The 9863-nt window shown below is 42.9% G+C and overlaps 1 protein-coding gene across 3 annotated transcripts; it reads right to left on the reverse strand.

Moving 5' to 3' along the window:
• Positions 1-459: 459 nt before the first annotated feature.
• Positions 460-7273, reverse strand: LOC109887520 (double-stranded RNA-specific adenosine deaminase-like). 3 transcript variants are annotated; one of them, XM_031798916.1, is made up of 5 exons: positions 6885-7271; positions 6699-6754; positions 5327-5692; positions 3639-4149; positions 460-1552 (listed from the first exon to the last, which is right to left on the reverse strand). In XM_031798916.1, the coding sequence occupies exons 3-5, from the start codon at positions 5685-5687 to the stop codon at positions 1489-1491; spliced, it is 936 nt and encodes a 311-aa protein (XP_031654776.1). In that variant the 5' UTR covers positions 5688-5692; positions 6699-6754; positions 6885-7271; the 3' UTR covers positions 460-1488. The 3 variants fall into 3 exon arrangements, with proteins under 3 accessions (XP_031654776.1, XP_031654778.1, XP_031654777.1); XM_031798918.1 differs by lacking the exon at positions 6699-6754 and having other exon boundaries at positions 6885-7273; XM_031798917.1 differs by having other exon boundaries at positions 6699-7271.
• Between the last annotated feature and the right edge of the window lie 2590 nt (positions 7274-9863).

A 9863-nucleotide genomic window follows, 5' to 3' on the forward strand; every position in this document is an offset into this window, starting at 1 on the left:
TGCAACTCGACCCGCTATGCAGTTCTATCTTGTCGAAAAATGTTATAGTTAGGGATGGACATTTCAGGGTTTTTGGTGGTCTTCCTACGCCAGGGTTCAGACACGGCTAGGACATCAGGGATGTAGACGTAGCCTATTGAATATCATTCTAGAATATGACAGATGTAAGTCAATAAACTTTCTCAGGGACATTCTGTCAACTGAATTGATAAATGAACACATAACGGTAAAGTGATTCACCTTGAGCTGGAATCGGTCATTGAGTGGTTTGCTTGGTCTTCGCTGGCTGCTTCAGAAAGGTCTAAATCTGATCACTAAATCTGAGTCTTCTGAGATTTTAGACTGGACCGAAAACCTAAGAGTTGAACGCAATAATATGTTCCAGAATTTAACATTTTTTGATGATCACAAATTAACTAATCTAAATGGCAAAATTAGACTTAATAATACTGTCTTTACTAACTCTGTGCTGTAGCCCCCATCGACCCAATTGGCATCCTCAGGCCAAGTCGTATAGTAGCGAACAATGTTAGAATGTTCCAAGGTAGCCAGTGCTTTCACTTCACGATTTGCTTCTCTGTAAGAGAAAGGATCATAATTACGACATGTAAATGAACAGCTGATAGTTGCTAATGAGCATCAACTATAGCATACAGAAGACACACAAGGTAAGAGGGATGGATACACACTATTCACGTTTAGGGGGAACAGAATGGGGACAGTAATGTCTTAGCCAATGACTGTGTATATGAATGGACAAAGCCATTGATCACGTGACACCATTCATTCCTATGTGAAAACTCAATGGCGCATTGAAACCGGTTAAGATTGCGTCTCATGGATTCATCACGAGCACTTTGAGCTACTCCTGGAAGTGACGTTGTAGGCTGGCTCAGTGCTGCCCCCTCTCATTGAGTAACTCATGTTGAAGGCCGACCGAGGTACTGCAGGCTGCCATTAGCAACTGAACTATCCATATAACTTCTTCTGTGTGTGATTTTAAAATAAATCTGTTCAAGGACATCTGGTGTATTAGAAGCAACTATTGGTAAACATAATTGTCTTTGAATTATAAATGTTTTTTTTCAAGGTTTTCCACACAGATTGCCATTTTTCCATTCACTATAATTGGGATCCTGTTTAAATGCTATAAATGCCTGCAGTACCATGGTCGGCCTTGAGGGGGCAGTCGTTCTCCTCTGGTCTTACCCCATATTCTGCACAGCGTACGTGTTTCCATCCAATATGGGTTGTGAGGGTAGACTATGGTAAGTGTTTTAATAGTGAGGGTAGACTATGGTGAGTGTTTTAATAGTGAGGGTAGACTATGGTGAGTGTTTTAATAGTGAGGGTAGACTATGGTGAGTGTTTTAATAGTGAGGGTAGCTTGTGAGGTAATATGCATTTTTCTCAATTTCTTCAGGGGAGAATGGGATCGTAGTCCTCTGGGTCAGGTAGTCCTCTGGGTCAGGTAGTCCTCTGGGTCATCTAGGAACACTTTGACGTAATAAAGAGCGGTCTACTTGGTGTTATGGAAATATCTTGATCATAACTGCAGAGAGATAGAGAGAGAGAGGGAGATTCAGTTTTGATGTTACAATGTAAAAGAGCACAAACAAAGCCAAACCTTAACCAAATACAGAATTACAGACACCATCAGAAAAACATGGTTAGCCAGAGAGGAGACTGGCATCACTGTGGGTCAGGAAGCCAGAGAGGACAGACTGGCATCACTGTGGGTCAGGAAGCCAGAGAGGACAGACTGGCATCACTGTGGGTCAGGAAGCCAGAGAGGACAGACTGGCATCACTGTGGGTCAGGAAGCCAGAGAGGACAGACTGGCATCACTGTGGGTCAGGAAGCCAGAGGAGACTGGCATCACTGTGGGTCAGGAAGCCAGAGAGGACAGACTGGCATCACTGTCGGTCAGGACACCAGAGTGGAGACTGGCATCACTGTTGGTCAGGACGCCAGAGTGGAGACTGGCATCACTGTGGGCCAGGAAGCCAGAGAGGACATATTGGCATCGCTGTGGGTCAGGAAGCCAGAGAGGACAGACTGGCATCGCTGTGGGTCAGGAAGCCAGAGAGGACAGACTGGCATCACTGTGGGTCAGGAAGCCAGAGAGGACAGACTGGCATCACTGTGGGTCAGGAAGCCAGAGAGGACAGACTGGCATCACTGTGGGTTAGGAAGCCAGAGAGGAGACTGGCATCACTGTGGGTCAGGAAGCCAGAGAGGACATATTGGCATCACTGTGGGTCAGGAAGCCAGAGGACAGACTGGCATCACTGTGGGTTAGGAAGCCAGAGGAGACTGGCATCACTGTGGGTCAGGAAGCCAGAGAGGACAGACTGGCATCACTGTGGGTCAGGAAGCCAGAGAGGAGACTGGCATCACTGTGGGTCAGGAAGCCAGAGAGGACAGACTGGCATCACTGTGGGTCAGGAAGCCAGAGAGGAAAGACTGGCATCACTGTGGGTCAGGAAGCCAGAGAGGACAGACTGGCATCACTGTGGGTCAGGAAGCCAGAGAGGACAGACTGGCATCACTGTGGGTCAGGAAGCCAGAGAGGACAGACTGGCATCACTGTGGGTCAGGAAGTCAGAGAGGACAGACTGGCATCACTGTGGGTCAGGAAGCCAGAGAGGACAGACTGGCATCACTGTGGGTCAGGAAGCCAGAGAGGACAGACTGGCATCACTGTGGGTCAGGAAGTCAGAGAGGACAGACTGGCATCACTGTGGGCCAGGAAGCCAGAGAGGACAGACTGGCATCACTGTGGGTCAGGAAGTCAGAGAGGACAGACTGGCATCACTGTGGGCCAGGAAGCCAGAGAGGACAGACTGGCATCACTGTGGGCCAGGAAGCCAGAGAGGACAGACTGGCATCACTGTGGGTCAGGAAGCCAGAGAGGACAGACTGGCATCACTGTGGGTCAGGAAGCCAGAGAGGACAGACTGGCATCACTGTGGGCCAGGAAGCCAGAGAGGACAGACTGGCATCACTGTGGGTCAGGAAGTCAGAGAGGACAGACTGGCATCACTGTGGGCCAGGAAGCCAGAGAGGACAGACTGGCATCACTGTGGGCCAGGAAGCCAGAGAGGACAGACTGGCATCACTGTGGGTCAGGAAGCCAGAGAGGACAGACTGGCATCACTGTGGGTCAGGAAGCCAGAGGAGACTGGCATCACTGTGGGTCAGGAGCGATAGAAAGTTCTAAATCACCTTCCCCAAATATATCAATTAGAAACTCCTTCCCCAAATATATATATCAATTAGAAACTCCTTCCCCAAATATATATATCAATTAGAAACTCCTTCCCCAAATTTAAAATGAAAAGTTTAACATTCACAGAACAATGTAACTAAGAGAAACTTTATAATTTTTGAAAGGTCTGATGTTATAGAGTTGGCAGCACAGTATGTCACAGCTTGCCACTAGCTAAGGGAGGAAACATCATGTACTATTTCATATATTAAAGTAATAGAATATATAAGTACCTGCAGTCATTTACTATTTTGTTTGTGAAATTGGATACTGAATGTTGAACATTATTACATTTCTGTGTTGGATATCTTTTAGTTTAATTTGTTATATATATTTTTCCCTATGTGTGCCACATTCACAGACTTACCTCTGGTATTTAATAAGCTCTACTCCACAGCTTGCTTCATTCTTCATTTTCCACACTTTCTCTCCCAACTTTTCTGCCTTGCCGCTACTTTGCAGGTCATAAAGATGCTTATTCACACATTTTCGTGTTTGGCCCAATTTTCTGGCAATTTCTTGCGCACTCATCGCTCTTCCATCACTCTTTGACGTCAGCACCCTTCTCAGTTCCTCCAATGTGTTGCCAGGGGTCTCAGAAGGACTAGGCACCCGATCTGACTCTGGAACACTCACAGAGACTGACGCCGCCCCTGGTTTCTCCACAGACCAGACTGGTGGTTTGTCTGTGGTTGCATAAAGAAGTCCAGCTTTGTTTAAAGCGTACAGGACACTGTTTACATCCTTGGCCTTCATTAGTCCAACAGCCTTAGCTATCTGGAGGGCAGTGGATCCTTGTTTCTTCACCTTTAAAAAGGTACATATTCTCTCCTTCAAGTCCAACTGGTCTCCTTGCCGGTTGTCGCAGGACATAGTTACTAGAATGTTGAAGCATGGGAGTAAAGGAAAAAAATTACAGACTTTAGCCAGTTGATGTTCAGTGAAGAATTTGGTGATAACGCCTGAGAAGCCAGTGTTTGGAGGATATATTGGTACGTTGAAGGCCGGCAAACCGTGCCAATATATCCTCCAAACACCGGCTTCGAAGCCATTGTCACTTTTATAAAACCGGTTACCAACATGTTTAAATAATGATTTGACATATTTTCATTAAAAACATTGAGGAATTAATTTTATTATTCTATTTCATCCTTCCACAAGATATAGTCCCGACACTAATCTAGGGTTGCTACCCAAGCCGCATGGTCGTTCGTCCTATCGGTTCGGTTGCCAGAGCCAGTATTTAAGTCTTCTTGTTCTGTATCTATGGACGCGACCCAGTCGATCATTCTAAATATTCTATTGCCATACTGGAGGGCAACGTTCTTATCCCTTGCCAGCTAGCCAGCCAACTACGACTAACTTACAGTCACGTCAAACAGTGCAGACAGAATAACAGTGACATTTCTAGTGACATTTATGTGGATACATCCATAACAATGAGCTAATGAGGCGTGATTTCACCTGGTATAGAAAATGGGCTCACTCGTCTGGACACTGTTGTTCAGAGGAGCTAGCCAACAACACAGCTAACACAATCATTTCATACTGAAGCTGGAAAGACTGCAAACAAGCTGCACTTTGTATTGTTTTACTTGTTATCTATTATTAGTTCTTTGTATATATGCATAAAAATTATGCCGATTTCATTATTTCGACTGCTTGTGAAAACCTGCCTGCCTGTCTGTCTCATCCCGACACGTTCATAACTACAATGCGACAGCTGGAGATCGAATTTGAATATTGAAACAATGTTACAAATGTCGGACAGACAGCAAGGTTATTACCGAACTCTGCTGTTGAAAACTAAATGTTAGTCTGAAAAATGTGAGATAACGTCTAGATGCTTTTTATAGTGGAGATCAAGTTTATAAATTGCCTGGCTGGGCTGATGAGACAGTGGATTGCGCAATCAGATGGAACCGAGTAAATAGGCATTTTAACGTCATAGATTTAGCGGGTGGTAACTTGTGGAATATACACCGGCTGGAATGCGGTTTTAGCTAATCAGCATTCAGGATTAGACACACCTGTTGTATAAAGATTCTTATTCACCTAATTTTTGTGATTGGCCCAATTCTCTGGCAATTTGTGGCGCACTCATCCCTCTTCCATCCCTCTTTGACATCAGCACCCTCCTCAGTTCGCCCACTGTGAATCCAGGGGTCTCAGAAGGACTAGGCACCCGATCTGAATCTGGAACACTCACAGACCAGACTGGTGGTTTGTCTGGTATTACATCAAGAAGTCCAGCTCTGTTTAAAGTGTACAGGACACTGTTTACATCCTTGGCCTTCATTAGTCCAACAGCCTTAGCTATCTGGAGGGCAGTGGATCCTTGTTTCTTCACCTTTAAAAAGGTACATATTCTCTCCTTCAAGGCCGACTGGTCTCCTTGCTGGTTGTCGCAGGACATAGTTACTAGAATGTTGAAGCATGGGAGTAAAGGGAACATTACAGACTTTAGCCAGTTGATGTTCAAAGTTCAAAGTTACAATTATGAAATCATTGTCATATACTGTTGGAAGTTAGCCTGTTGGAAGAAGCCTGATTGCTGCGTCAACTTAAGGGATACTTAGAGATTTTGGCAATGAAGCCCTTTATCTACTTCCCTAGAGTCTGGTGAACTCAACGGTTACCCTTTTTATGATTCTGCATCCAGTATGAAGGACGTTATAGGTAGTTTCACAAGCCAATGCTAACTAGCGTTAGCGCAAAGACTACTAGCAAGCTAGAAGCTACCATAGATAGTCATTACGCTAACGCTAATTAGCATCTTCCTCCAAACTGCACACAGATATACAAATGGTATCCACCAGTTCATCTGACTCAAAAGAAGTAGATAAAGGGCTTCATTGCCAAAATCCTGAATGAAATAGAATGTTGAACGCAGCAATCAGGCTGGTTCCACCAATCAGTATGTTGGAAACCTCTGAGCATAAAGAACACAGTTCATGCTTTTCAACCAGAAATAACTGCTGAAAAGCAGCTATTCGTTTTAAAAGGTCATTACTAATACATTTAACTGTATGAAGCTGTTTGTATCTATTAATGTAAACAACATGATGAATACTTGAGTGCCAGTATTTCTAAAATGGTCTCATAGCTAACCAATAGTAGCTAACCTATAACTTTAGTGGCAGCTAACCTATAGTGGCAGCTAACCTATAAGGTTAGTAGCAGCTAACCTATAGTAGCAGCTAACCTATAGTAGTAGCTAACCTATAATGTTAGTAGCAACTAACCTATAGTAGCAGCTAACCTATAGTAGTAGCTAACCTATAGTAGTAGCTAACCTATAGTAGAAGCTAACCTATAGTAGCAGCTAACCTATAGTAGCAGCTAACCTATAGTAGCAGCTAACCTATAATGTTAGTAGCAGCTAACCTATAGTAGCAGCTAACCTATAATGTTAGTAGCAACTAACCTGTAGGATCACTCTAGCCCATAGCTGGCTACAGTATCCAACCGCGACATGGTCATCTGGTAACGTCGTTTTTCATATAAAGAAACAGATTGGAACGTTATATTTATAGAGATACTAGGCCTACGTCGAATTTCATATACATAAACAAACCTTACATTTATAGCATTAAGTAGGATTTCGTTTTACCTTCCAGATGAGATAAAATGACTTGCCGAATATTTTATTTTCGGTCTTGTCTAGATGGGATCCAGTTTTTGTCCAATTTAGGTCAAAGGCAGATAGGGTTAGCTGAAATGCAAAAAACGAACTATTTTCCTAACCTTAACCTAATTCCCATAGCCTGTCACGTTTATTCTCCTAACCTGCTGCGTTTATTCTCCTAACCTGCTGCGTAAATTCTCCTAAACCTGCTTTCGAAAAGTCAATTCTGACAAAAGCTGGAGCCTTTCTAGCCATTACCCTACAACCCGGAAATGAGTTACGTCTGATTCGTTCAGCCATCCCTATGGCGAAAATGAATGTGGAGAGAATAGGGTTTAGGAATAAACGCCGATTAACACAGGTTTTGGAGATTTTATACTTATTTTTTTATATGAGATAATAGGAGTCAGCTAACATGACCTTTATGAATTATGAAGCCTTTATGTGCTTTTCTTTATTTTATAACACATTTTAAAAAATTAACAAAAAGTGATGTTAATTGAAAAACATTATATCATAGAACAAAACGTATATGTCCTAGGCCTGTTTTTTTATTTTTTTATTTAACCTTTATTTTAAGAGCAAATTCTTATTTACAATGACAGCCTATCAAAAGGCCTCATCCTCCTAAATTAAATACAAATATAGGACAAAACACACACGCCGACAAGAGAGACAACCCAACACCACATAAAGAGAGACCTAAAGACAACAACATAGCAAGGCAGCAACACATGACAACAACATGATGGCAACACAACATGGCAGCAGCACAAAACAGGGTACAAACATTATTGGGCACAGACAACAGCATAAAGGGCAAGAAGGTAGAGACAAAAATATATCACGCAACACAGCCACAACTGTCAGTAAGAGTGTCCATGATTGAGTCTTTGAATGATGAGATTGAAGAGGTATAGAGATGACTTGTTTACAGAAGAGTACAGTGATGTGTCCTATAAGGAGCCTTGGTGGCAAATCTGATGGCCGAATGGTAAAGAACATCTAGCCGCTCGAGAGCACCCTTACCTGCCGATCTATAAATTACGTCTCCGTAATCTAGCATGGGTAGGATGGTCATCTGAATCAGGGTTAGTTAGGCAGCTGGGGTGAAAGAGGACCGATTACGATAGAGGAAACCAAGTCTAGATTTAACTTTAGCCTGCGGGTTTGATATGTGCTGAGAGAAGGACAGTGTACCTGTATGAGGTACTTGTATGAGGTGACTACCTCAAGCTCTAAACCCTCAGAGGTAGTAGTCACACCGGTGGGGAGAGGGGCATTCTTTTTACCGAACCACATGACCTTTGTTATGGAGGTGTTCAGAACAAGGTCAACACCATGCCCAAACTGGACGAGTCGCGTTCGCGAGCGTTGCAAAATAAATGTACACACACATGTTATCCAATCATTGCAACCAAACTGCTAGCGCGAGCCAAAAAGCATCTGCATGGCCAGGCCTTAAAATAGAAGTGGATTCTATTTGTGACACAGAACGCACTGCAAGTCCTGCCTCTCCCATCTCCTCATTGATTTTTAGAAGCATATATCCACGTGATATCTTCTCATTGGTTATTAGCAACATATACCCACGTGGGTGATTGAAAGATGAACGGAGGTCGGTTGTGTTAATTCATCTTATTATGAAAGTTAGCTGCCAATAGCCATATAAAGTCCAAAGAAGAAAAAGAAGCCTGAAGGAGGAGAGATTACTAGAAACAAACTCGGTTTACCCTTTTAGCTGTGGATCAATTGTCGGAGTAGAGGACCTTGTGCATTTCAGGTAAAATAACAACTCAATGTTTATATCCCAGGACAAATTAATAGCAACAGCAAGCTATGTAGCTAAATTGCCCTAAAAGCTTAATGATTTTCGACCTGTCCTCAAATTAATATAATTGGTTCAGAGTTTGATTTGATATTTCAACAAAATCTATTTGTGCGCGTCCGGTTTAGGCATGGTGTAAAGGCAGAAAAAGCTTGTTGGACACTAAGAAAACTTTTTGGGTATAGAGTTTAACACAAAATCCGGCGAGGGGCCAGCTGAGTATAAGACTGTATGCCTATAAATGGATGAGAGAGCTATGTTGTTGATGTAAATTGAGAAGAGCTTGGGGCCTAGGATAGAGCCAAGGGTACTCCCTTGGTGATTGGCAGTGGCTGAGACAGCAGATGTTCTGACTTTTTACACTGCACTCTTCGAGAGAGGTAGTTAGCAAACCAGGCCAAAGACCCCTCAGAGACACCAATATTCCTTAGCCGGCCCACAAGAATGGAATGGTCTACCATTACAGTACATACATACTTGCTGTTAATTTGCTTTATCTATCTATACCTATAAATAACGTCAGGGTTCATGGAATGATGTTCATCTCAGCATCTTAATGCTTGTGGTAGCTGAATCAGAATTAGTAACATTGATAAATAGGGAGGTTTTATATACATAATAATGTTTGTCAGATATTTGTCATTAGGATGTTTTCTTTTTGAATAATACTGTTGGCAGTTTGCAGTTATCCCTTCTCTGCTAGAGCTCAGTTACTTGGGGCCCAGAGAGGGGAGAGGTCAGGTCAGTCTTATCTGTGAATGTGTCTGTAACTATTCCTGAACCATGTGAAGGGCGTGATTAAAGGGGAACCAGATACAGTGCCTTGCAAAAGTATTCGGCCCCCTTGAACTTTGCGACCTTTTGCCACATTTCAGGCTTCAAACATAAAGATATAAAACTGTATTTTTTTGTGAAGAATCAACAACAAGTGGGACACAATCATGAAGTGGAAGGACATTTATTGGATATTTCAAACTTTTTTAACAAATCAAAAACTGAAAAATTGGGCGTGCAAAATTATTCAGCCCCCTTAAGTTAATACTTTGTAGCGCCACCTTTTGCTGCGATTACAGCTGTAAGTCGCTTGGGGTATGTCTCTATCAGTTTTGCACATCGAGAGACTGACATTTTTCCCC

The sequence above is a fragment of the Oncorhynchus kisutch genome, linkage group LG20 (genome assembly GCF_002021735.2).
Source record: "Oncorhynchus kisutch isolate 150728-3 linkage group LG20, Okis_V2, whole genome shotgun sequence".
In the NCBI taxonomy this organism is placed as follows: domain Eukaryota; kingdom Metazoa; phylum Chordata; class Actinopteri; order Salmoniformes; family Salmonidae; genus Oncorhynchus; species Oncorhynchus kisutch.